This window comes from Gavia stellata, chromosome 20 (genome assembly GCF_030936135.1).
Source record: "Gavia stellata isolate bGavSte3 chromosome 20, bGavSte3.hap2, whole genome shotgun sequence".
Classification (NCBI taxonomy): Eukaryota; Metazoa; Chordata; class Aves; order Gaviiformes; family Gaviidae; genus Gavia; species Gavia stellata.
Window position 1 is genome coordinate 542,576 of NC_082613.1, and position 25,045 is coordinate 567,620.

Consider the following 25,045-nt stretch of genomic DNA (forward strand, 5'->3'; position numbering starts at 1 on the left):
TGACATCCTGCAGGGACCCGTGCCCTGGTGGGTAGCAGCAAGGTGGAGACGGCCGCTCTGGGAACCCCTGCTGCACCCCTTCTCATTACACTAATAAACCACTCGACTCCCACCCGCGCGGCCTCGTTGCTTGGAGGATGTGCCCGCGCCGGACCGCACGGCTGCCAGCACGTGGGGAGAGATGGGGAAGGAGGCAGACAGCGCTGCTCTCTCGGTTCAGGTACTCTGGAGGCAGACACAGCTCAGAACAGTGGCAGAGGGGCTCAGAGGAACTGCACTTCCCCTGCTCTTGCGGGTGGCTTGTTTCCAGGCCTTAGTGACCCCCTGCAGAGAGGGGGGGTACAGACCACAGGCCCTGGGTCCCCAGCACAGCACGTCAGCACTCACCTCTGCTGGATCCTTGGCACATAGTGGTACTCCTCAGAGAGCAAAGGAAAGCAAAGAGGGGGGTAGCAGAGTGGTGCGAGGAGCTGGGCAATGAGGAGCAGAACCACCTTGTTCAGAGTTTATTGCGAGTTCCCAGAAACACTGCGTGCCTCAGGCAGTGAGTGGGCGGTGGGATTGTCTTCATGGTAAGCCTCCTTCCCCGGGATCAGATGTGGGAGTGGTTTGGAAGGGAGCGGAAAGTCTCTGCAGGAACAGCGCCCAGCTGCCCGCAGCCGCCACGTGAACTGTGCTTTCCTAGCAGGGGGCAGCTGCCTCGGAGCCTGCCCAGGGCTGTGTGCGTGCAGGGGCCGCAGGGCAGAGGGGAAGTGGTGGGGACTGCTCCCTTCCCAGGAGGGAAGTAGCTACCTCCCCAGACAGGGAGGAGGCGAGACAGGAAGCCACAAGCAAGGCGGTGGCTGCAGCAGGGGCGCAACTCCTCACCCAGCAAGGACAGAGCCCCTGGGACTCCTCGCCCCCCACCCACCGCAGGCAGCGCCATCCTCCACCCTGTCCAGCTGGGCACTGTCGTGCAGGGCTGGGTAGAGCCCCTGGGCTGGAGCGGGGAGCCCCAGCGGCTGCAGGACTGACTTGTTTCATGGCACAGAGAGCCCAGGCGCAGCTGAGCACCACCGAGGACGGGCTGTGCAGGAGGTGCCAGGTGGTGAGGGCAGCCGGGGTGCCAGGTGCTGCCTCCACAGCTCCTAGTAAGGCTCGTTCTTAATGAAGCGGCTGAACATGGTGAAGGCAGCGAGCGGCCGGTCCATGGGCACCATGTGGCCGGCTCCCTGTGGGAAACAGGCGGCAGTAGATCAGTGCCGGCCATGGGGCTGCCGCTGCCCTTGCGAGCACCTCCAGCCCCAGGCTGCCTGCAGGCCAGCCAGCACCACCCCGCTCTGACTGCAGCAGTGGTGTCTGGCATGCCCGCCTGCGCCGCAGCCAGTAGCCCTGTCCCTGTCTCCCAGAGCCCCCTCAGTCCTACCTTGACGGTGAGGAAGGCGATGTTGGTAAATTCCTTCACGAAGCCCCCGATCTGGTTCTCACCTCCTTCAGTGTAGAGCCAGGGCCGGCGAGCCACCTGCACCTGGGACCAGCGGCAGCGCCCTCAGTGCCCTGACTGCCCGAGGCAGGCGGCCAGCCCTGCCCACGCTTTCACCGCAGCCAGCCCCAGCACGCAGTCCACTGCACAGCCCGGAGCTGGTGACCGGCCTGGCCCAGGCGCAGCCCTGCCCATTTACCTTCTGGCACAGGGAGTCCACAAACCACTCGTCCCCAAGGAAGTTGCAGGCCATGTCGACGTCCCCGTTGTACACCAGGATCCGGTATTTCTGCAGAGCAAAAGGAGGGTGAGCATTTTGCAGGGCAGCAGCCCCAGCCAGGCAGGAGGCCGGTTTGGCAGAGTCAGTCCGAGGGCCCAGTGGGTTTCCCTGCACGCACCGTGGCTCCAAGCAGCTTCAGGTACTGGTCGTTCATCTGCATGTACAGGCGCTTGTAGCTGCGGTTCACCTCAAAGCTGCGGAGGAAGCATTGGCATTACGCAGCTGCTCAGGCTCGCGGCAGTCCCTCCCTGCCCAGAGCTTGCTCACCTGCACACCTGCCACTCCGGGGCGTCAGGGGAGATGTGGAGAGCCTTCCTCACCTCCGGGGAGTTCAGATACATGCTGGGGGCCGTGGAGTTCGTGCAGGGAGGGTCCATCCGCACCTTCTTCCGGGCTACTGGCATCCGGAACAGGTTCTGGGAGAGAGTTGGGAGAGTCCCTGCCACAGCAGCACCTGGTGCTGCCCCAGGGGAACAGCGGCTCTTCTGCCCCCTCCTACCCCCAGGCAGCACCGCTGGCTCGCAGCCTGGTGGCACGGGTGCCTGGGCTCACCTGTCGCCAGGAGAACCTCATCGGCATCCGGACAAAGGAGTTGCCCAGGTCATGTGTGATGAGATAGTCACCCTCGTACCTGCAGCCGGAACGAGCACAGGGACAGGCTGAAACCTCCGGAGGAACAAGGGCTCAGGGTCCTCCCTGGGGGAGTCCTCCACAGCAGCCAGACACAGTCCACCTGTCCCAGAGGGACCCCCTGCCCAGCCCACCATGTCCCTCTGCCAGCTGGGACCCCACACACTGCAAACCAAAGCAAGCCAGTGCCCAGAGACCCATCTCCCCTGGGGCTACTCTCACCTCATGCTCCCAGGGACACCGCCATCACACGGGGCGTAGAGGTTGTAGATGTTGAGGCCGGACTCCTCTACGATCTGAATCATCTCCTCCATCTGCAATGAGCCGCAAGAAAGGTTTGGGACTCAACAGGACACTTGAGGGACCATGGGGCCATCCAAGCCAGGCGGGTGGGTGTTGCTCACAGACACCAGCATTGGGCACACGCTCGGGGGCTCCGGCTCCCCTCACCTTGAGCGTGCAGTTCAGGTTGGAGTTGTCGTGGAAGTTGCACTTCCCTTGGGAGCAGCAGAAGGCCTGCAAGTCTCTCCACAGCCTGTGGGCAGAGACCAGGGGATTGGACCACACTGCCCAGACAGCAACGCTGACACAAAGCCAGCAGCCGTGGCCACAGCCATGCTGCAGGCTCCCTGCCCAGCGGCCACACAGCATGCGGCTTGGCCTGGTGCCCTGCACGCCCCAGGAACAAACGTGCCCATGGGAGCTGCCCAGGACGAGGGGCCGTCTCCACAGCCTGGCTGCTGGCTCAAGTCAGGCCAGGAGCTTCCCTTGTCCTGCACACCACTGACCCAGGCAGCCCCATCCCACGCCATGCCCCCGTCCTGCTCGCACAGGGACAGCACGTCCAGCAGCAGCACTCCCTCCTCCAGCCACTCTCCCCCTTCTCTTACTCGGTCCCCAGCAGGCCGTGGTAATAGGCAAAGTAAACCAGGGAGTTGTCATTGATCTCATAGGAGGAGAGGCCATTTCCCACAGCGATTCCCTGCGAGGCAAGAAGAAAACAACTCTGTTGTGTTCCAGCTCCCCACAGGGCAGCTGCAGCGGCAGCAGCGGCGGGCAGGAAGCAGATGCGGCACTGTTTACTTCATGGAGGGAACAAGAAGGGTCGGGGGTGCCTGAGAACACTCCCCTGGTCCCACTTGACAGGGGTGGACACGTCCGCCAGCAGCTGTTGCCAGCGCCCCAGGAGAAGATGAAAGGCTGCGGGGCCAGACCCGCCCTACGTCCCAGAGGGGGCCTCGCACGCCGGTTGCGCAGCTGGTCCCCACTCCGGTACTGCTTGAGAGCCCCAGCAAGGCTGTGCCAAGCCCTGCGCTCCCTGGCTCAGCCCAGGCCGGTGGCAGAGCGCGGCCGCTCACCTTCAGGTTGAGGCTGGGGTCCTGCATCACCCACTCCGCCAGCGTGGGGATGTAGACCCCCCCATAGCTTTCCCCTGTGAGGAAGAGATCATTCTTAGAGTACTCGGGGAAGAGACGGAGGAAATCCTTCAGCGCCAGGTAGTTGTTGTGAGCGACCTGGAGGCAGGAGGAAACAGAGGTCAGGCGGCAAGGCAGGACCCCAGTGCCCAGACTGGGGCAGGCAGGAGGCAGGTCCCTCCCAGCAGCCCGGGTCACTTGCCTCGGTGTCGTTTGTGGTGTACTTCTTGTCCTCAGAGTAGGAGAAGCCGACGCCAGCGGGGGACTCCACGTAGAGCACATTGGCAATCTGCAGGGACAGCAGAGGAGCTGGAGATCAGGGGAGGCCCCCTCCCAGCTCGGCGAGGCAGAGGGCTGCTGGCCTCGCTGGTGGCGGCACCCGTGGAGTGTGCTGGGGGGGGGGCACATTCCTGCCCTGCTCAACAGCAGACTTGAGAGGAGGGTGTGTTGGGCAGTGGGGCCTGCAGGAGGCTCGGCTCCATGGAGAGGACAGGAAGAACTGGCTCCGGGCCACCCTCTCCCCACAGCCGTGGAGGGCCCGTACCTTGTTCCAGGCGAAGTCGTTGTACTTCAGCGTGACCCCGTCGGGCTGGATCTGGGGAAGCAGAAGGCAGTGACCGACGGGCACAAGCGGGCTGGCCCCAGCGGGACAGCTCGTGCCACACAGCCTGCCAGCCCCGAGCCCCGGGACGGCTGTGACTACTGACCAGGAAGGGGCCGTGCTCCTTCAGGAAGCCTTCCATGGAGCTGCAGCCGGGGCCCCCGTTCAGCCACAGCACCAGGGGGCTGCTCTGGGGGTTGCTCTGGGCCTCCACAAACCTGCGGTCGCAGAGCCGTCAGCGCCCGCTGCCCGGCCAGGGCCCCACCCCGCCTGCTCGGGGCGCAGCCCGGCACCAGCCCCGGTACCGGCGCGGCCCCACGTACCAGTAGTGCAGGTGCTTGCCCGGCCCGGCGCAGAGGTAGCCCGAGAAGTGCCGGAAGGAGGGCTGCTTGGCCAGCCCCGGCAGGAAGGTCACCTCGTGGCCCGGGGGGGCGGCCCGGCTCAGCCCCAGCAGCAGCGCGCACAGCAGCACCGGCCCCATCTGCGGGGGGCGGGAGGGGAGGTCGGGGCGCTGCCGGCCGGGAACGGCCGCGGCCCCAGCAGCGCCCAACGGCTGCCCCCGGCCCGATCCCCGACGCCAGCCCCGCTCCCCCGCTCCGGGTCCCTCCCAGACCCCGGGTCCCGGCTGGCTGCCGCCCCCCCCCCCCGCCCCTGTCCCGTCCCTGTCCCGTCCCGTCCCGTCCCGTCCCGTCCCGCTGACCCCGGCCGCTCCCGGCACGGCTCCCGCAGGCGGCGATCCGGGCAGGCACATGACACCCGCCCATATGACCTCCGTTGCTCACGTGACCGGGGCAGGGCCTGGCGGCGGCCAATCAGCGCCCCGGGGGCGGCCGGCCCCTCTCCCGGTCCCGCGCGCGCACGTGGGAGCGGCTCCGGCCCCGACCCGCGGCACCGGCGCCCCCGGGGGGGCCACGGCGGGGGGCGGCGGCCCTCGCTCCCGGCGCCAGGCGGTGCCCTGCCCCGGGCCACCACGCAGGAGCCCCCACGGTGCCCGCGGCGCGGGGAGCCCCGGCACGGGAGGGAGCGGGGAGCCGGCCCCGGCGGGAGCGCTCGGCCCCCTGCGGGCACGACGGCGTCGGCCGGCCGCGGGGTGCGGCGCCCGATGGGCACGGCCGGGCACAGATGGGCACTGCCGGGTGCCGCCGGGCCCCACCGGGCCCAGCCAGGTGCCACCGGGCCCAACCGGGTGCCACCGGGCGCCACCGGGCCCAGCCGGGCCCAACCGGGTGCCACCGGGCGCCACCGGGCCCAGCCGGGCACCGGCCAGCGGCACCAGGCAGCACCGCGCACCGGGGCACAGGTGGGCAGCGCCAGGCAGGGGCTGCGTGAGCCACTGCGGGCCCAGAGAGCCCGGTGGGGGCCGGCGGTGCCCCGGCAGCGGCGGGGGCCCCTCCCGCCCTCCGCCGCGGCACTAGGACCCCTCCGGGCCACCCCCGCTGTCCCCGCTGGAGGGGCTGTCGTCGCTTCGCAGCAGCTGTGACGGCGACGGTTAAAAATAGCGGTGGCAGCGATGGCTGCCCGGTGCCGCCTCGCCGCGCGCTTCCACCGCGTCCACGGCGCCAATGTCCGCCTGGACGCCTCGCGCACGCGAGCCACCCGCGTGGAGAGCTTCGCCAACGGGCTCTGCTTCAGCCAGGAGCCGCTGGCACCCGGGCAGATCTTCCTGGTGGAGATCGAGGAGAAGGAGCTGGGCTGGTGCGGGCACCTGCGCGTGGGGCTGACGGCCCACGACCCCCAGAGCCTGGAGGTGGTGCCCGAGTACTCGCTGCCGGACCTGGTCAACATGGGGGACACCTGGGTGTTTGCCATCACGCGGAGCCACAACCGTGTCGCGGTGGACAGGGAGGAGGCGCGGGCACAGAGCCCCCCCTGGGAGCCCTTCCTGCTGATCGAGCAGGTGAGGATCCCCCGCGACACGCTGGTGGGGCGCAGCAGGCCCGGGCGCTACAGCCACATCCTGGACGACCTGTACAAGATGAACGTGCTGCCCGCAACCGCCCGGCGCAGCCGGATTGGTGTGCTGTACGCCCCACAGCCCGATGGCACCGCTGACATGCACATCGTCATCAATGGAGAGGACATGGGGCCGAGCGCCAGGCGCCTGCCTGCCGCCCGCCCGCTCTACGCCGTGGTCGATGTCTTCGCCTCCACCAAGAGCGTCCGGGTCATCCCGGTGGAATACGGCTGTAGGTATCTAACACCCCTCCAGGGCACGCCCCTTGGAGGGGAGCTCTGGTGGGGTCACCCCACGGTCCCCAATGGTGGGAGCATCAGAGCATCCCCCGGGGCAGAGGGACATGGGGTAGAGGGCACAGGAGGGCCCCCAGCCCCTGCAAAGCACGGGCGAGACCCCACGCTGCCACTGACGGGCAGCATCTCCCGAAAGCTCTGCCGCGCAGGGCTGCGCCGGGGCCGGGGGAGAGCTTGCACCAGCTCCCAGCGGCGGCGGTCGGGGCAGAGCCCAGCCTGGTCTCCCCTTCCCGAGCGGAGCAATGGGGGTGGGTGCTCTGGGCTGCCCTGGACTGGGGGCTGCTGGAGCGCAGAGTTGTGCCCCCACAGCGCCGCGCTCATCCCCAGCCAGATGGACACCCCTGACCAGAGCCCACCGCTGGTGCTCATGGAGCTGCTCCTCGGGGGCTGGCGAGCCCTCGCCGTGCCCAGCCTCGGCCCACGGGCAGCCTGCAGCCGAGCAACGTCCTGCCTTGGCACCAAAACATCCGGCTGCGCCCCGCTGCCCGCCCTGGCACGCATGCCTTTCTCCCACGCCTGCCGCGTGCCCCGGCTGCGGGGTGCCCTAGGCAGACACCCCATGATGCCGCCGGAGATTGGGCAATATCCGGCGTCCCTCGGCCGATTAGGGAGGGGCCGGGAAGGCTGGTGCTGGTTGCTGGCTCTTGTGCGGAGTCGGGCTAATAAGTGCTAATTAGCACCTACTGGAAAAATCAGCAGATGCTGAGGCTTAGGTGAGAGGAGAGCCAGGAGGAGAGCCAGCACCTGGCTGCCAGCTGCCCCCCACCGCCGGGAGCCACCGCGTCTCTCGCTGGTGCAAAGTTCAGCCGCTTCTGTCTCAAAGCTGAAATCCGGGATTCTCCCTGCCAGCTGCTCTGAGCCGGATTATCCACACAGGGAGGTGAATGTGCCCGGCCACCCAGGCCCCCCTGCCCCGGGAGCGTGCTGAGGGCGACCGGCCGGAGCACGCTGCAGGAGGCCGCTGAGCCGCCTCGGAGGGCCTTTCTCCAGCCGCTCACGAGGGACTCACGCTGGCAGCACGTACCTCTGGGAGAGCTGCCCCCTCCCGCCGTGCCATGGGCCGTGGGTCCCTGCGAGCACTGTGGCTGGCGCAGGCACTGCTGCAGAGGCGCAATCTGGCTTCCTGCCCTCGACAAAGATTTCAGTAGCTCCGGTTTCTGCAACGTTTCTGTAGGGTTTAAAAATCAGTCTTGGTGTGGTTCTCTTCCGGGGGGGGGTCAGGCTGGTGAAGTGAAAACCAGAAGTGAGCACTGAGCCGCTGGTGACACAGGATGCAGCACAGGGGGGTGGGGGACAGGAGAAGCAAAGGGCATCTGCCACTCGTCACCCAGCACTCAGCACGACGCAGCCCTGCGCCGCCGAGGCGGAGATAAGTGTTCCAGCCTTCCGAAAACAGCCCCAAGGTCAGGAGCCGGCTGGGCACAGCGCGGTCGTGCTCGGCAGAGCTCTGCTCTGCCCAGCGCCGGCATGAGCCCCCAGAGGCGCCGGCCCTGCAGCCAGAGAGGAGCTCAGCCATGTGCGGGCAAAACAGCCGGGTCCCACCCGCGGCTCCACTCCAGCTGAGTGCAACGCCCTGGGGTGCTCTGCTCTGGTTTGGCTCCTGGAGGCAGCGGATGAACCGTGGCCCACAGGCTGTGCCTGAGTCAGCTCTCGTTTAAAATCTGAGGAGAGCGCTGGCCGCGGCTAGTTGCACCCGTGCCGCTGAGCCACCAAGGGCTGCAGAAAGAGGAATCCCACAGGCACGCGTGTCACAGGAGCAGGAATGGGGGGGCCTGTGCAGGCGGCCACAGGAATGGCTGAGAAAATGATGGTCTCAAAGGCATCGCTGGACCTGCCTCTGCAGGCAGCACAGCCCTGGCCTGTGGGCACCCACCCGGCAGCCTGGCACTGGCGCCGGTGGAAGCAGACCAAGCGAGCAGGATGAAAGGAAAGCACATTGTGGGCATGTGAGACCCTGGAGAGCTGCTCGACAGCCCCCAGAAAAAACATGCAAACCAGCCACAATAACGCACGGCTTGGGCACATAACTGTCCTCCCAACCTTCCTCCCGGTAACGGGAAGAGCTTCACAGCCTGGGGCCCTCAGGCTCCCGTCCCAGCCGGAGCACCTTGGCACTGGCTCTCCCGCACAGCTGGCTCAAGCCCGGGGCAGGATGATGCCTGCTCGCGCCACAAAGCAAGCTCACCCACCGCTGCCCTAAAGCACGGTGCCTCCAGGGAGTCTCGGAGCCCACCTCCTCCGCACCCCTCTGCTCTCGGCCTCGCCAGTGACTTGGCCAGCTCAGCTGCTTCTTTCTGTTCTCTTCCAGTTCCCTCCCTGCAGACCCTCTGCCGGCTGGTCATCCAGAAGCACGTCGTCCACCGCCTGGCCATCGACGGCCTGGACCTGCCCCCGCCGCTGAAGAGCTTCTGCAAACACGAGTGAGGAGTTGAGGGTGTTCACCGCACCAACAGCTCCACCAGCGCTGGCCGACAGGCTGCCCAGGCAGGATCTGTGCCCCCAGCTGCCCCCTCCACCTCCTGGGGCCCACCGGCACGTGGTCCCCTTCGCCCCGAGGGTGCCTGCCCACATGGCACGTGCTGCCAAAGGGCCGATGCGAGAGCACGAGCAGCATGGCAGAGCGACTTTCCTCCACGAAGACGGGTGCGACAGGGCCGGTGCGCGGGCAGGAGGGTGGCGCAGGGCAGAGCGAGCAATAAAGCGCTTCCAGCCAGAAAGCGAGAGTGCTGTGGGGAGTGTTGGTGCACGGGGCAACACAGGGAGCGGGGATTGCTGCCCGACCCAGGCCAAGCCCGCTGCCGTCAGGGCAGTGCTAACCGCTGGCGCTGCCTGCAGCAGGAGGCCCTGCGCACCAGGACGCTGGCGGAGCTGGCCTGGCTGGGGCAGGCACCAAAGGACCTGCAGAGCCCCCGCAGCCAGGAGACCCAGCCCCACCGGTGGGATCGGCACCCTGCGGGATGATGCCCTGGCACGTGCCTGGCACCAGGCCGGTCCTCGACGGGGCAAGGCCAGCACTGGGCAGCTCTGGGGGCTGACGTGCTGCCCAGCTCCCATCTGAGGGAAGAAACTGTGGCTTTGGTTTTTTTAGTCTCCAGCCACAGGGACTTTCCTCCCCTTCCATGTCAGGGCATTCCGTGTGGCTGCAGGGGAGCTGCCTTCCAGTAAGGTGGGAAGAGTCCTGTGGAAGGAGCACTTGGGGGGCTGGGACCCCCCCCATGCTTCAGCAGCCACTCGCGGGAGCAGTTCCCCCTCCAGTGAGGAGCGAAGCCCGGCCCAGGAGCCTGTGAGCACGGCCCTCGACCCTGCTGGGCTCAGGACCTGTCCATGGCCCGGGAACAAAGCTGGGATCGCCTGGGCGGATCAGAGCAAGGGCCGGGCCGGGTGGAGCGTGGGAGGGCACGGCACAACACTCACGCAGAGGGTAGATTACAGCCGGGCAGTTTCACTCTTGGGAAAGATGTTTACCCCGAGAGTGGGGATGAGTTATTTCCTGTGCTCCCAGCAGGGAGGTGGACAGGGCGGACGCGGGAGGGAAACCCGCAGCGCCCAGGGAGCCACGCTGGCAGCAGCCGTTGCTCAGGCACGTGCCTGTGGCCACAGAGCCGGTCATGGTGACCCGGCGCAGGGTCCAGCTACCCTGCCTCGCCGGCTGGGGAGGGCAACCCAGCACTCCCCAGCTCCAGGAGCCAGCACTGGGCCCTCCTCCAGACCCCTCGTCCTCCAGCTGGTGGGGATGGCCGCTGGCATTCCCGCAGTGCCTGTGCTGGGCTCAGAGGGGAGGCAGGGTTGGAGCTGCACAGGGCAAAAGGCAGAAGGAAGAGCCCTCGGAAAAATCAGAGGGGTGCCCACAGGTGCCAGGAAGAGAGATGGTGGGGGGGCCAGCAGGCAGAGCCTGCCAGGCCTCTTCTAGAGCACAGCTGAGGGGTGGAACAAGCAGCTCCAAGTTTACAGAAAGGTGTTTTAGGAAACACTACACTGTATTTAGTCAGAGAGATCCGATAGTATCAGATAATGTTACAAAACCCTCGATCAAGAGGAAATCCCCAACCACGCAGCAGCCCTACTCCTGCAACGGGCTAACGCTACTGAAACCAAAGTGTTAATGAAGGAAGCGCTGATCAGGGAAAACGCTGATGGTGACTGAACCACAGCGATGAGTGAGGTCTCCCGGCGCCCCCCTGCCACATCCCAACACGATGGGCTTTGGAGCTGCCTGTGCTGGAGTTGTTCTTGCTGACAAGTGCGGACAGGGAGCTCACCCAGCCCGAGAGCAACGCCCAAGGGCCAGGGCTTGATAGCTCTTCGCAGTGTTTTTTTCCTCCCCCACCCCATGCGTTTAGAGCCTTTGCTCTCCGCCTCACCGCAGCTTTGTTTGCACTGCTGTGACCCCCAGCATCCCTCCCGCCTCCCCCCCCGCACACGAGCTGTTGACAAGGGAGGGCGGATTCCCCTTTCTGAGGAATTGAGAGCAGCTGCCGTAACCAGACAAACAACTCCTCTGCCCCAGACCGCGGGCTGCGCTGCTGGCAGCAGATAGCCACCCTCTGGATCTGTTGCCTTCTAACAAGCAGGCTCGCTCCACTAACTGGAGGGCACCACGATGAGGCAAGACCACCAAGAAGTGCCGTTCAAAGCCCTGCCTGATCTTATGGGCTAAGTGAGCCCCGCTGTCCCGTCCTGACAGCAGGGAGGGGCGGCCACAGCTGGCACAGAGACAGACGCAGGTCCCGAGCGAAACAAGGCTGATTTATTGGCTTTGTTGCACAACACATCACAGCTGGATGCTGGACGGACCTTCAGGCGCTGGCCACGGATCAAATAATTTTGTCACGTTATTATACCATCACTTCCCACGCCGCACCACCCGTGGTTGGCTCCCAGCCACATCTCCTGTTAGCCAGGTCAGCGGATGGTTACCCATTCCAGCGTGATCTGGAGTTCCCAATCCGGTTCCTCAGCTGCCCCATGCAAGAGGCGACATTCACTTTGCAGATAAAGGACACAAACTGCCCTTTCCATGCCGAGCCCTGAGGGAGTGATGGGCTGAGGGGAGCAAAGGGGGAAGCCGGGACACTGATGGAGTGATGAACAGGCCTCCTGCACATCTGCTGCCCCACTGCTCCCGAGGGCCTGCACATGGAGTGGCCAGCTCGGCTCCCGCTCGGTGTTAGAGCTTCACCTTGACATAGGGCCCGATCCAGCTGTCAGCCAGCTCCCGGAGGGTCCTGTACCTGCGCTCAAACTCCTCCCCACTGCAGTGGGTGAGAAGCCGGCTGATCTCTGCCGTGAGAAAGGACACCACCAGGGATTTATCCAACGACTCATTCCAGGAGCTCTTCAGGACCTCCAAGAGGCCATCAGCACTGTCTTGCCCAGCCTGACGGGCATCGCATCCCTTCTGCCACTGTCTGCTGAGCATCTCCGGCTGTAAGGTCTTCCTCTCTGAATTCAGCATGGCCAGGATGTGCCGGCAGGGCAGCTGGAAGACTTGGTTGAAGTGGCAAGTGCAGCTGCTCAGGCCTTTCAGGTCCACCCTGTGGGCATCCTCCAGGACCTGTATGCTGAGAGCGTCCTCCCCGGTGCCTATCAGCTGCACCGACTTCTGAACCACCGCAAACTCACTCAGGCACAGCCTGGCAGCGGGCTCCATGCAAATATCACTCAAAGACTGCTTGATGTGTTCTTCAGTCCTTCGGTTAATCTCCTCCTCGCTGTCACCCTCTGGGTTTTCTGTGGCCTCCAGCTTAGCCGCAGGAGATGAAGGATCTAATGAGGACTGAGGGCTCGCAGGCTCGCTCTGGAGGAGAGTCTGGGGGATTTCAGGCTGATGCTGAAGAGCCGCAGGGAGCCGAGGAGCTGCCAGTGAACTCTGGAGAACAATCACAGGAATCTTAGCAGTTGTGAGAGAGGCTGCCACAGGCTGCTGCGGCTGAGCTGCTGCTGTGGTGGGAGAGGCCTGGATGGAGCTCTGAGATGGCTTACCCTGGCACGCCAGAGGGGCGAGAGGCGGACGTGAGGCAGGCAGGCTTTGGGGAACTGCCTGAGCAGCACAGCGATCAGGATGGGGAGCAGAGCATATCGCGGTATCTGGAGGGCTCTTAGAAACACACTTCTGGTAGTACTGGGCTAAGGAGGTGATGCAGCTCTCAAGAGAGAGCCCAGCACTGAAAACCTGGCTTAACCCCTGGGTGACAATCTCCAGGTCCCTAAAGTAGTTACTGCTCTCCCCACAAGTCCTCTCCCTGTGCACGGCCCAGATCTCATCATCGAGCAGCCAGTGAATATGGAGCTGAGGCAGCAAGTCTGGCGTCACGAGGTCCCTCAGGAGGGCGTGCATCTTCCCGCGGCTGCTCCCGGTGGCTGCGCACACGGTGTCGCGCAGGGCGGCCAGGATCAGGCGCTCGACGCGGCCCTCCAAGGCCAGCCGCTGGATCTGCTGCTGCAGGCGCTTGCAGAGGTGGAAGACGGAGAGCTGCACCTCCGCTGCAGGAAAGGCCTGGGCGAGCGCTGGCGGCTGGGGGAGGCCGGGGCCCACCAGGAGGAGCCGGGTCTCGGCCCAGGCGGGGTTGAAGGCCCTGAACGCCCCGTACATGCGGGCCAGGCTTCCTGCCGACTCGTCCCGCGGGACAGCGAGATGCACCACCCTGGCCATGCCGCCCCGCAGTGCCGGGGCCGGCCCGGCCACCAGGAAGACATAGAGCGCCCGGCCCGCCGACCCGCCAGCCCGGTGCACCAGCAGCGCCCGGGGGAAGCGGGCGAAGGCGCTGCCCATGGCGGCGCTCTGGAAGCTGACGGAGGCCATGCCGCCGCCCGCGCTCAGCTCGTAGGCCACCAGGGAGCCGCGGCCCAGGCCCGGCGGGGTCTGCGCCATCGCCAGCCGTGCCAGGGCCGGGCCGGGCCGGGCGTGCTCGGCCGCGGCGCTGCAGCGGCACGCTCCCGCCCCGCGGCCGCCGCTACCGGGGGGACATATCCCGGCATGCCCCGCTCCAGCGCCTCCTGAGGGGAGTGCATCCCGGCATGCCCCGCTCCTTTCCGGGGGAGTGTATCCCGGCATGCCCCGCTCCCTGCCGGGCTCGCCACCAATCGCCGTGGGGTGCGCCATGACGTCAGGCAGCGCTCGGGGCCCTCTGCCGGCTGGGCGCGCCCCCGCACCGCCCGCCGGTACCGGGCGCGGCCCGTCGCTGCCAGGGCGGCGGGGGGGCTCGGGCGCTGCCCGGAGCAGCCGCTGCGCAGCACACAGGGCCGGGGACCGCCGGGAGCTCCCCTCCGCCCCCACACGTCTGCTCGGTGTCCCCGTTACCCAGAGCAGTGCGGGGTCAGCGGCTCCTTCCCGGCCACCTCCCGCGGCCCCGGTGACCGAGTCCAGGCAGCCAGGACCGCTGCCAGCGCGGAGCTGCGCTCCTCCAGCTCCTCCCCCTCGCACTGCATCAGCAGGTTGGCCAGCTCTAGGCTGAGGGACCGGACTCTCTCCCCCCTGCCCTCCGGCCTGCTGCCCGCCGAGCCCCCGCCCCAGCCCGGGAGGCCGGTCCCGGCGGCCGGGAGCTGCCGGTACCTCCTCTGCCAGCGCCTGCACACCATGCCTTCCTCCACGCGGCCCCGGTGCGCCTGCAGCACGGCCAGGACGTGCCTGCAGGGCAGCCGGTAGCGGCGGTGGAAGCCGCAGCTGCAGCTCCGGCAGTCCCGGCTCACCCGGTGCGCGTCCTCCAGCAGCCGAACGGCGAGGCTGCCCGGCGCGGGGCTGAGCAGCTGGGTGGACGTCTGCACCACCTCCCACTCCTTCAGGCACAGCCAGTAGCCCAGGTCCGTGCAGCTCTCCCGGAGCGCGGCCAGCATGCAGCCCGACCCTGCTGCGACAGCCGGCCCGGTGGGCTCAGGGCGCTCGGCAAGAGCCGGAGAGCCAGGAACAGGGCCTGGTTCCGCTGCAGCACCAGTGCGCACATCAGGCTTCTCCCAGAGGCTGCTCTGACTGTCTTCCTTGGTGCTTGAGAAACCCCAGTTCAGGCCTTCCAAGCCTCTGGAATCAAGGCAGTCCGCACGCTCCAGAAAACAAAGAACGCTCGCCTCCAAGGACGGCTGCTGGCCAAAGAGATCGGATATTCGGTGTGTGATGAGGTCCAGGCTGTCCATGTGCGTGCCGCAGGAGTGGAGACCTTTCTCTGTGTGCATGCACCACAGCAGCTCGCAGGAGAACCAGTTGGCTCGCAGGTAGTCATACAGCTCCGGGCTGACCACGCACTTCACCAGCTGGGACAGGGCATCCAGACTTACAGCCGAAGGGGAAAACACGGCCTTCTGCAAGGCCAGCATCGAGTTCTGCTTGAGGGAAGAGGAGATTTCTGCTTCCTTCACGTTCTGTTCAAGCAGTCGGACGGTGTGATAGACAGAAAGGAGCACCTGGGCAGAGGGAAAGAGCTCATGGAGGATAGCTTTGTGAAAGAAGGACATGTCCACGAAAACAGCCTGGACCTTTTGCCACTCAGGGTTGAACTCCTTGAAGACGGTCAGCATTTTCCTGACGCTGTGTCCTGTGTCATCCTTCAGCAGTGACAAGTGCACCACTTTCCCCACTCGCTCCTTACTCTCTACAAGGAAAGCGTAGAGAACGTGTCCCCCCTCGCTCCGCGCCCTGTGCAGCAGGAGGCTCTCGGGGAACTGCATAAACGAGCTCTTCATCTTGCTGGTCTGGAAGCTGAGTCTGTCCAGGCCGTGGTCACTGTCGGCACTAATTGAGGCCAGCGAGCCCCTATCCGCCCTCAGGAAGGTTTTCATGACCTCAGCAACTCGGACTAGCGCTGAGGCCGAGGCATTTTCCTTTACTGCTTCAGGGAGTGCAGGAGCCCTGTACAGAGCAGGCGCCTCATTTATCAATTGTCCAGCGACCGCATATGAGTCCTCATCTGCCGCAGCACTGCTGTCAGTCCCACCCACCTGCTGCTGCTCACGTAGTTTTGTTGCGGGGCTGCTGCATGCCGCTGTGCTTGCCGTTGCAGCAGTGGCTCTGGTCACGGAAAACACTGGGTCCGCATGGATGTGGTCGCTGTTCAGTTCGCTGATCACAAGCTGGTCTATGTCCTCCTTATATTGCAATACAAAATAAGCCGGACACAAACTAGGCTGCTGCTTTCTCTTCTTGCTGTATTTTTGGGCCCGGCCACAGCCAAACTTCACCTGCATGAACCTGCAAGCATTGAGAAAGCGTTAACAGGAGAAGCAATGGTGGTGTAGGCTGCCAGCATTTAGTTTTGACTTTTCTTGCATGCCAACTCTATATTCAACTAGTGAGCACAAAACCCCCCACATATGCCAGTCAGACACGCGGGCTGGCTTTCTGCTCATCAAAGCCTGGGGTAAGAAAGCTCAAACACAGGAGAAATGAAGGAATTGAGTTACAACAGCCACGACCAGACACTACAAAGCAGCCCCAGCTCTTGTTCCCAATGGCACCTCTATTTCTGCTTTCCAGAAACAGAAAATCCCTCAACGAAAACTTGATACCTGCATGTTTGTGTCTTACCCTTTTAAAGCATGTATCATTTGGGCAGCTCATCTGCATCTGGAGGAGCAGACTAGAACATAGCAAGAAAGGCTTCAAGGCAGGAGATTAAATTGTATTTTAAGAAGGCAAGGGGAGCAGTTGTGTAACTGGAGAATGACCTTGCAGTCTTTGCACACACAAGCAGATCCACCGACTTGGATGGGAACAAGACCGTGTCACGGCATCACTAGACCCCTTCAGATAAGCAAAGGCTGCGGAATTGAGTACTGCGAGAGGGAAACCTGACAACAGCTTTCCATTGTAGTGAGGTAAAGAAAGCTAGGGAATGCAAACAGATGCCAATATTTAACACCTTGCTACTTGAGGAGAAAAAGGCGGGAGCTGTAGTTAGCCAGCAACGTCCCAGAAGGATGGCTTCAAAGATCAAAGCTACAAGGTTTTGCTACAAGAGGCAGAGAGAACTGTCGAACTGAAAGGCAGAGTAAAGCAGAGCTAAGCAGCAGAGACGGGACAGCAGCATGCTAGCGGGGGAGCAAGGGCAGAGTGAGAGGGCTGGGACACAGCGAGGGGGAGGTAAGAGTGACAACAGAGACTGTGAAACAGCAAGTGCGTGACGTAGCCAAGAGTATGCTTCTCTGTCGGTGTATCAGGATCAACCCTTCTGAAGTCGCCCGTAGCCTGGTCATAAAAGCATTCAGCCAGGTACAGACAAGCGCTTGCGCCCTGCGGAACCCCCTGGTTCGGGGTTCGGGAGCTGGCCGACGGCTCTGCCTGCGGCCTGCTCCGCTGCGGGCAGGGCGCCCGCCCGCCCCCCGAGCCGGCCTGGGGCCTCCTCCGGGGAGCACCAGAACCCCCCGGGAACGGCGCTGGGCGCACGGCCCAGCCTCGGGGGCTGCTGCTGCGGGGCATCGAGCCGGCCCGGCCCCGCACCGGGGGCCCGCGGCGGCGGGGCAGCCTTACATGACATCCTCGCGGACGGCGGTGCCGTGCTGCCGGTTGTGGCAGCGGACGGAGACGCAGCTCCGCAGGCCGTAGCGGCACCCCTGCGCCAGCTTGTAAGCGCGGAAGCGCTCCCTGAAGTCCTCGTAGCTCCTGAAGCGGGCTCCCAGCTCCATGGCGGGCGCCGGGACCCCGGCGCGGCCCCGCGGCCCCCGCTCCCCCAGGAACGACCCCGGGAAGAAGCATGCTGCCCCCGCCGCCTGTATTAAACCCTCTGGGGCTCCGCCCACACCCGGGACCTGGCCAATCAGAGGCGTTCTCTTCGGATTGGCAGGAGGCGAGCCAACCAGCCAGCGCTTTCTGCCACCGCCCCCGTGACTTGACGTCTCGACAACCCAATCAGCTGGCGGTGCCCGCCCCCACGGGTGGGCGGTACCTCTCGCTCTGCCGCGCGGCGGCCGGATGTTGCCGCTGTCAGTGGCGCCGGCTCCGCGTCGCTGAGGAGATGGCGGCTCCGGGCGACGCCGGGGAGCCTGGTGCGGGGCCGGGGCCGGGGCCGGTGGCGGAGCGGCCGCCGCCGCCCGGGGACCTGCGGAGCGTGCTGATCACGAGCGTGCTGAACCTGGAGCGGCTGGAGCTCGACCTCTTCAGGTACGCGGCACCGCCGGGCCGCCGGGCCCGGACCGCCCCCCCCGCCGCCGCCCTCACCGCCGCCGCCTTCTCCCCCGCAGGGGCCAGCACCACTGGGTGCCCGCTACGCAGCGCCTCTTCGGCGGGCAGATCGTGGGCCAGGCCCTGGTGGCGGCCGCCCGCGCCGTTAGCCGCGACGAGCAGGTCCACTCGCTGCACTGCTACTTCGTGCGGGCAGGTGGGCCGGGCCGGGCCCAGGGGGACCGGGCTGCGGGAACCGGGGCCGCCTGGGGGTGAGCCCCGGCGGCTGGGGGGCCGGGGTGGGAGGAGCAGTCAGGGACCGGGGCGGGCTGCCGATCCCAGAGGCGGGGGGGGCCGGCCCCGAGAGACAGCAGTGGGGCGGACGGGTGATTGTGGAGGGTGGGGCGGGGGACAGGCTGCAGGGGGTCGGGGAGGCTGGGGCTTACGGCGGGACTGGGGCCGGGCAGTGAATCCAGCGGCTGAGGGGCTGGGGAAGCCGGGGCTGAGGCGCACAGGGGTGAGCAGGTGCCGCCATCCTGGCTCCAGCACCGCAGAGAGAGAGTATGGGTGGCACTGCCAGCTCAGGGCACAGCGGGCTCAGCCCGCCTGGCCCCAGTGCTTGGTCTCTGTAGGTCACGTCCCCTCTGTGGTGTGTGGTGGCCCAACGGCAGAATGTCCCTTTTCTGTCCCAGGGGACCCCAAGGTGCCAGTGCTGTACGAGGTGGAGCGGACCCGTACAGGGAAGAGCTTCTCTGTTCGTTCCGTAAAGGCCATCCAGCACGGAAAGCCGATCTTCACCTGCCAGGCCTCCTTCCAGCTCTCCCAGGGGAGCCCAGTGCAGCACCAGTTCACCATGCCTACTGTGCCGCCCCCGGAGGAACTGCTGACGCAAGAGGAGCTCATCCAGAAGTTTCTGCAGTGAGTGGGGTGGAAGGGGCACGCTGGGGCTGCCCTTCTCTTTGGCTGGGACTTAGGGAGGCGCAGGGCAAAAGCAGGCGGGAGAGGAGGATTGGGGCGACCACATGAGGAGTTCCCAAATACACCTGGGAGGGGAGTAGAGATGCAGGACAGTGCAGGAGCTGTGCCCCTCCTGCCTTTCTATGTGGCCCTGAGTCCCTGGGCTGAAGCCGCTGCCAGCAGGATGTGCCCCTGGCCTGCCTGGCATTAATCTCACTTCTCCGCATTGGTCTACAGGAATCCTAACTTGGCGGAGAGATACAGAAAGCATCTCAACAAGATTCAAGCCGAAGATGTGCCGATTGAGATCAAACCTGTGAACCCACCAGATATATTCTGCTCGGAGCCACAGGAGCCGAAGCAGCTCTTCTGGGTGCGAGCACGAGGCTACATAGGTGGGTCCCGCCAGGAGGGTGGTCCAGCTGTCTCACGAGCCAAGGGCTTGGGCTCAAGCATACACTGTAGAGCACGCTCATGACAGAGTGGGCCGAGAGGGTCACGATTCAGAGGCTGCCTGCGCCCTGAGTCTGTGGGGAAGCCTGGGGATTTCAAGGCTGAAATACGGGTGTGGGTGCCAGAGCATGAAGCAATGCCCATGTACCGTGCTCAGCCACAGTACGCTTTGCCGGGGGCACAACCAGGGGAGTGGTTCTGAAAGAGCATCTCAGCTCTGCCAGCAGCTAGCCCTCGGGGAAACAGAGCTCTTGGGGCTTTGCCTCATGCTACGCGCCCAGGCTTGTCCCATGGCCACCCCACGTGGGACGGGCAGTGCCGGTTGCTTTGCAGGAGAGACTGACATGAAGGTGCACTGCTGCGTGGCCGCCTACATCTCCGACTATGCCTTCCTGGGCACAGCCCTGCTCCCGCACCGGCAGTACCGCATCAAGTTCATGGTGTCCCTCGACCATTCCATGTGGTTCCATGCGCCCTTCCGAGCGGACCACTGGATGCTGTACGAGTGCGAGAGCCCCTGGGCTGGTGAGTCCTCACCACGTTCCCCGGGGACCCACGTGGGCAGGCAAAGGCCAGCGCTGCCCAACCTGCGGGCAGGCAAAGCCCACGTGGCAAAGCCCAGCCCTGCGGTGGTCTGACAGGCCCTCTCTCCAGGCGGGTGCCGGGGACTGGTGCAGGGACGGCTCTGGCGCAGGGACGGGGTCCTGGCTGTCACCTGCGCACAGGAAGGAGTCATCAGGGTGGAGCAACCACCAACCCAGAGCAAGCTCTAGCTGAGGAACCCCTGCGGGCTGGGGCCCAGGCACGCTGAGGGAGGGACGCCAGGACCAAAACAGATGTGGGCAAGGCAGGACCTGGGCGGCCCCGGGAAGGAGCCTCGGAGGAGACCGGGCTGGATCCAGCACTGTGGAGAGTGCTGGTGCCAGAGGCCCTCTGTGACGGATGGGGACCTGCAGAGGCATCTGCTGTGACCAACTGCCAGCTGCACAGCACGAAACCACACACTACGGTCAGCCACCCTTCACCTGCCTTAAATAAAGCCATCAGGTGAACAGCTGGGTTCCGTCCCCTGGAGTTTGTCCCCTTGGCCCCCATGATCGTGCTCACCCGTGGGAGCCTCTCCTGGCAGGTCGAGGGCGTGCAGCGCCAGGGGCAAGTGGGCCGGCTCTGCCCCCGCAGCATGCTGGGTCACAGGAGGGGAAAGCGCTATTGCGGCTAGTGGCTTCCCATTCTCACTTCTCCTGCCCTCCTCGTGCCCCGGGGCATCAGTCGCTGCTTCTGCTCACCCTGGGTCTCCTCCCCAGGGTCAGCCTCCTAAGGGGCCCAGCCGCTGGGAGCCAGGGAAAGGGGACAAGTCAGCTCCCACCTCAGGGTGGGGGCCTTGAGGCTTCCCATTGATGGTGCCCTGGGGGAAGTGAAGCTGAACACACACAGCAGACGCCTTGCTCTTATTCCTACCAAGACTTCATTAAATAAAGTCCTTTTTATTATATTATATAAGTTTTATGGGAAGTTCCTGGCAAGAGCCACGGATCCTGCCAGAAGCAGTCCCATTCCTTTATGCAGTGCCAGTATGTCCCAGCTAAAGTCCCGTCCACTCTAGAAGCCCACCGCAGTGAGGGAGCTGGCTCCCGGCAGTGCCGGTGCGGGTGGCAAGCACCCGTGAGCACCCAGCCCCACGGGACAGACTAACCACAGAGAAAGTGCATTTTCAAGGCAGCTCCTGGGCATGGGCCATGCTGCGCACCGGAGCACAGCGCTGCCTCCCTGCCCCATCCCCACCTGTGGCATCGCCCTCGCTGCTCTCGGCTGCCCCAGGCACGAGCCCCACGCGGCCTCCTGCCAGTGTGGGCGCCAGCGTGGCAGGACGCTCACTCCAGCGGCTCCTTGATCAGGCACTCCTTCAGGGTGGGCTGCTGCTGCAGGGGCGGCCCGGCCTCCCGCAGGTCCTGCAGCCGGGCCTCTGAGCGCCGCTTGTCCTTGCCCACCTTCCAGGCCAGGTGGACGTGGGCCTGCAGGAAGGGCCCCAGCAGCGGGTGGCTGCCTTGGGCCTCCAGCAGCTGCAGCGCCTGCTCGCAGCAGCCGTGGGCCTCGCCCAGCTCGTCCAGCTCCTGGTGGCAGACGGCCAGCCCAGCCAGCGTCAGGAGGAAGCGGCCGGAGCCGCAGACCCCCAGCCGGTCCTGCAGCCGGTAGGCATTGGCCCAGGTGGCCAGGGCCTCGCGGTACATGCCGGTGCAGGTCAGGCGCTGTGCGGCCCGCAGGTCCTGCAGGAAGAAGAACTCGAGGAACTCGGGGGAGCGGCGGATCTCGGCAATGGAGTGCAGGTGGGACAGGAACTGCTCAAAGGCTCGGCTCCGCTTGGCGATGGTCTCGGCAGTGAAGTTCCGGCGCAGCCTCTTCCTGGGGAAGGTGATGCCGGCCATGTCGCAGCCAAAGCGGCAGCGCAGGCGGCGGTTCAGCCGCTCGAAGTCCGAGTAGCGCCTGGCGATGGCGGCGGGGGCCTTGTCAAACCGGCCAGAGCGGATCAGGTAGATGGTGTAGAGCTGCGGGGGGAGCCGGGCGTCAGGGCGGTGCTGCGGGCGTGCTGCTCCTGCAGGGCCAGGCAGAGCCGGGTGTGCGGCCGCAGAGGGGTTTGCCCAGGCAGGAGGGAGCAGGCTGGGCTGCCACTGCTGCAGCCGCAGCACCCGTCAGTGATAGTTACCTGAGGCTCATCTGAGCCGCCAGCACCGTCCGAGCAGCACGGGGAAAGACAGAGAGAAATAAGCGCCAGCCCCGTGGCAGCCCTGCCCCGGGAGGAGCAGGACCCGCGCCCACCCCTGCGCCCACCCCGCACCTGCCCAGCCCCACAAGGCTCACTCACCACGTACTTAGAGGAGCGCTCGCTGACCACGCTGGCACTGGTGACCTCAAAGAGCAGCCGCTGCGGTGCCAGGCTGCCCCGCGACTTCCTCCACAGCTCCTGCAGCTGCCGGGTCAGCAGGCTGCCGCCGGGACGCTCTGCCGCAGGGCCACACTCTGCGGTGGGGAGAGGGGTGTCAGCCCACCCGCCGCGGCGACGGGGCTCTCCCAGCGCCCCAAAGTCTCCGGGCTGCTGGCCCCCACCATCGCGTGGGTCCCCCCCAGGGTGCTGCTGTCCCGGGGGCCGCCCCGGCCCTCCCTGGCACACCGGCCCCAGCACCTGCCTCCGTCCTCAGCACCCGCTGCCGCTCCCGTCGGCTGCTGCGGCTCCCCCAGCTCCTCTCCAGCACCCTCCTCCTCCTCCTCCTCCTCCTCCTCCTCCTCCTCGTGGCTGGTGAAGCTCAGGGTGCCGCTGAGGCGCGTCGACAGCCCCTCCGTGTCGTCCTCCAGCTCCGAGCTCTCCGGGAAGTCCTCGGCCTCGGAGCTGCCACGCGCCCGCTCCTCCCGGCCGCCTTCGCCGGCCAGCGCGTGCCGCAGGCGGTGCAGGATGCGGGCGGCCATCCCGTCCGGCCCGGCTGCCCGAGAGGGGTCAGGCCCGGTTGCCCCAGCACGGCGGGACGGGCAGGGCCCGGGGCCGCCCGCCGCTGCCGCTCTGAGCTGCCCACCACGGCCCGGCGCAGCGCTGGCAGCCGAGGGCACCGCACGGGCCTGGGCCGGGACAGCCCGGCCCCGGGACACCCCTCCCCGGCGCCGGCCCGGGCACCCCGAGCCCCCCCGGCCCCGGCCCCGCCGCGCCCCGTGCCGGCCCGCTCCGTACCGTGCCGGGCAGTGCCGTGCCGTGCCGGGCCGTGCCGAGCGATGGCTCCTCCGCCGCGGCTCCTCCCGGGATCCTCCCTGCGCGGCTCCGCCTCCGCCGGGAACCCGGATCGCGGCGGGGCCGGCACGGCCGGGATCGGATCGGCACGGCCCGGCACGGCCCGGCACGGGCGGGTCTGCCCGGCGCTGCCCGCGGTCCCCGCCCTCCGCTGCCAGACCCTGCCCGACCCCACCCGGTCGCCGCTCCGTTGTCCCCTGCCCGGGCCGTCCTGGCAGGGCCCCGGGTCCCCCCGCCTGGGGCCGCAGGAGCCCCCCACCCCGGCGCCTGGCGCTGCGGGGTCCCGATACACCCGTGCCCCCATGTCCCGGCGCCCCGACACCCTGGTACCCCGCCACCCCGCACCCAGGCTCCCGGTCCCGCTGTGCCGCAGCCCTCGCGGGACGTCCCCTGGGCTGCCCTGGCACCCCGCCACCCTCACCCCAGCCGGCCTTGCCACGCGCCCCGTGCGCCCGGGCTGCACCCCGGCACTCGCCCTGCCTTACTTAGCGCCGCGCCCGCTCCCTCCCCGCTGCTTTCTTGGGAATGTCTATTAATATCGAGGAACCAGCCCAGCTGCTGCCATCGCTCTGCCTCTGCTCGCCCGCTGCGCCCTGCTCCGGCACCCCGCGCCCTGCTCCGGCACCCCGCGCCCTGCCCAGGCTGGGACGGGGATCCCTGTGCTCCCCCGGCGCGGGCGGGTCTGGGGGGGCTTCTGCACCCAGTGCCCGGGGGGCCCCAAAGCCTCCCCAGCCCCTCCTCTCCTGGCTGCGGGTCAGGGCGGGGCGCGCGGGGGACTGGGCTGGTGGCATCCCCAGCTCCCATCTGGGGAATGGGGGTCCCGGCAAAATCAGGAGCCGGGGAACCTCCTGGATGTCCCCAGCGCCGGGAGCCTGTGGGACAGGGTGCTGTCAGCCTGACCCTGCTGCAGCCCCGAGTGCCGGTGCAACCCCCTCGGAGCACCGTGGCGCACGGGCGACTTGGCCAGCGCGTCCCCAAAGCCACTAGCCCCGGCTGGGCCTTGGCAAAGGTGGCTGGCATGGGCTGTGGCGTGCGACGGCAGAGCCTTCGAGGAGGTGCGCGGGCAGATTTCCCACTCCCCCGGCAGCACGGAAAGACGGGGCCTTTTCTGGACCCAGGAGCCGGGTGCCGATGGTGCCGATGGGGACCCCGTACCTCAGGGGGGCACGTTCCGCACCCCCTCCGGGGCTTTGCGCCCCAGGCCCTGCCGGGGCCTCCTTCCTCGTCTGGGGTGGGGTGCTGCAGCGTGGGTCTGCCCCGGCCCACCCAAGCAGAAAATGGGGGTGAAGGGAGGGGGCTGGAGGTGGCGGGGCAAGGCTGGAGGCCCCGGGGGTTTGGGGGGGTGAGGGAGGGGACGCTGCCCCAGGGGAGCCCGGCCTGTGGTGGGAGCCTGCCCCAGGCAGGGCTGTGGGTTCAGGAGGGGAGCGGGCGATGGTCCCTGCCTGCCGTGCTGGGGCAGCCAGCTGGAAGCAGGGAGAAGCCCTGGCCCCCTTGTTTGGGTGATGCTGGCCGCTCTGGGGCTATTTTTAACCCCCTCCTTGCTGAGCTGCCCCGGGCGGGGGGGTGCTGTGGAGGGCAGGCAGAGCCGCCCTCCTGCCAAGGCTCCGGTGTCCCTCCCCGGAGGGCTTGAATTTCTATCCCGGCTTCAGACCCACGTTTAATCCCCAGCTCTTGGCCAATAACGCTTTGGCTAAATTAGGTAAAATGCACCCATTGCCAATGAGCGGGGCTGGATTGCCACCGGGGAGCTGATAGGCTGCCGGGGCCAGGGGGCCAGTGGCTGGGGGCACGCTGCGTGGCGGGAACGCTACAAATTGGGGTGCCAGGGGCACCAGGGAGCTTCTGGGGGCTTCTGTTGCAGGAGGTGGTGACTCCCTGGGGGAGAGCAACAGCAGAAATGGCTTCAATGGTAAGAACCCCCATGCTGCCACGATCTGCGTGCTGTGTGCCGTGTGCTGCGTGCTGCATGCCATGTGCTGTGGGCCGGGGTGAGACGCGGCAGGACGGGAGGCGCTGGGCACGGCTGTGCCCGGGGGGATCTGGGCTGCCGAGGTGCCTCCATGGATGGTGAAGGGGAGATGGTCCCCGGGGCCAGGCTGACCGTGGCAGGCGAGGGCAGGGAGGCGTCGGAGCGGTGCA

General features: G+C 66.5%; 6 protein-coding genes across 7 annotated transcripts; 2 read left to right on the forward strand and 4 right to left on the reverse strand.

The window, feature by feature from the left end:
- Window positions 1-491: 491 nt before the first annotated feature.
- Window positions 492-4,870, reverse strand: CTSA (cathepsin A). 2 transcript variants are annotated; one of them, XM_059827203.1, is made up of 14 exons: window positions 4,712-4,870; window positions 4,495-4,606; window positions 4,332-4,382; window positions 3,990-4,076; window positions 3,731-3,886; window positions 3,263-3,354; window positions 2,823-2,907; window positions 2,595-2,686; window positions 2,295-2,373; window positions 2,010-2,158; window positions 1,861-1,936; window positions 1,662-1,751; window positions 1,406-1,507; window positions 492-1,211 (listed from the first exon to the last, which is right to left on the reverse strand). In XM_059827203.1, the coding sequence occupies exons 1-14, from the start codon at window positions 4,867-4,869 to the stop codon at window positions 1,128-1,130; spliced, it is 1,413 nt and encodes a 470-aa protein (XP_059683186.1). In that variant the 5' UTR covers window position 4,870; the 3' UTR covers window positions 492-1,127. The 2 variants fall into 2 exon arrangements, with proteins under 2 accessions (XP_059683186.1, XP_059683187.1); XM_059827204.1 differs by lacking the exon at window positions 4,332-4,382.
- A 1,028-nt stretch (window positions 4,871-5,898) lies between these two features.
- On the forward strand, window positions 5,899-9,336 carry NEURL2 (neuralized E3 ubiquitin protein ligase 2). The gene is made up of 2 exons (XM_059827308.1): window positions 5,899-6,574; window positions 8,947-9,336. The coding sequence occupies exons 1-2, from the start codon at window positions 5,899-5,901 to the stop codon at window positions 9,060-9,062; spliced, it is 792 nt and encodes a 263-aa protein (XP_059683291.1). The 3' UTR covers window positions 9,063-9,336.
- A 2,061-nt stretch (window positions 9,337-11,397) lies between these two features.
- Window positions 11,398-13,509, reverse strand: ZSWIM1 (zinc finger SWIM-type containing 1). Its single transcript, XM_059827302.1, has 2 exons — window positions 12,580-13,509; window positions 11,398-12,507 (listed from the first exon to the last, which is right to left on the reverse strand). The coding sequence occupies exons 1-2, from the start codon at window positions 13,507-13,509 to the stop codon at window positions 11,806-11,808; spliced, it is 1,632 nt and encodes a 543-aa protein (XP_059683285.1). The 3' UTR covers window positions 11,398-11,805.
- A 425-nt stretch (window positions 13,510-13,934) lies between these two features.
- ZSWIM3 (zinc finger SWIM-type containing 3) lies at window positions 13,935-17,249 on the reverse strand. The gene is made up of 2 exons (XM_059827384.1): window positions 17,095-17,249; window positions 13,935-15,816 (listed from the first exon to the last, which is right to left on the reverse strand). Exons 1-2 carry the CDS (start codon window positions 17,247-17,249, stop codon window positions 13,935-13,937), a joined length of 2,037 nt encoding a protein of 678 aa, XP_059683367.1.
- A 329-nt stretch (window positions 17,250-17,578) lies between these two features.
- ACOT8 (acyl-CoA thioesterase 8) lies at window positions 17,579-20,208 on the forward strand. Its single transcript, XM_059827274.1, has 6 exons — window positions 17,579-17,724; window positions 17,805-17,941; window positions 18,417-18,642; window positions 18,919-19,076; window positions 19,468-19,659; window positions 19,789-20,208. Exons 1-6 carry the CDS (start codon window positions 17,579-17,581, stop codon window positions 19,905-19,907), a joined length of 978 nt encoding a protein of 325 aa, XP_059683257.1. The 3' UTR covers window positions 19,908-20,208.
- A 380-nt stretch (window positions 20,209-20,588) lies between these two features.
- SNX21 (sorting nexin family member 21) lies at window positions 20,589-22,593 on the reverse strand. The gene is given in 4 exon segments (XM_059827320.1): window positions 20,589-21,677; window positions 21,995-22,149; window positions 22,237-22,297; window positions 22,300-22,593. Coding segments are annotated over 4 exon segments (1,182 nt in total). The 3' UTR covers window positions 20,589-21,005.
- Window positions 22,594-25,045: the final 2,452 nt, after the last annotated feature.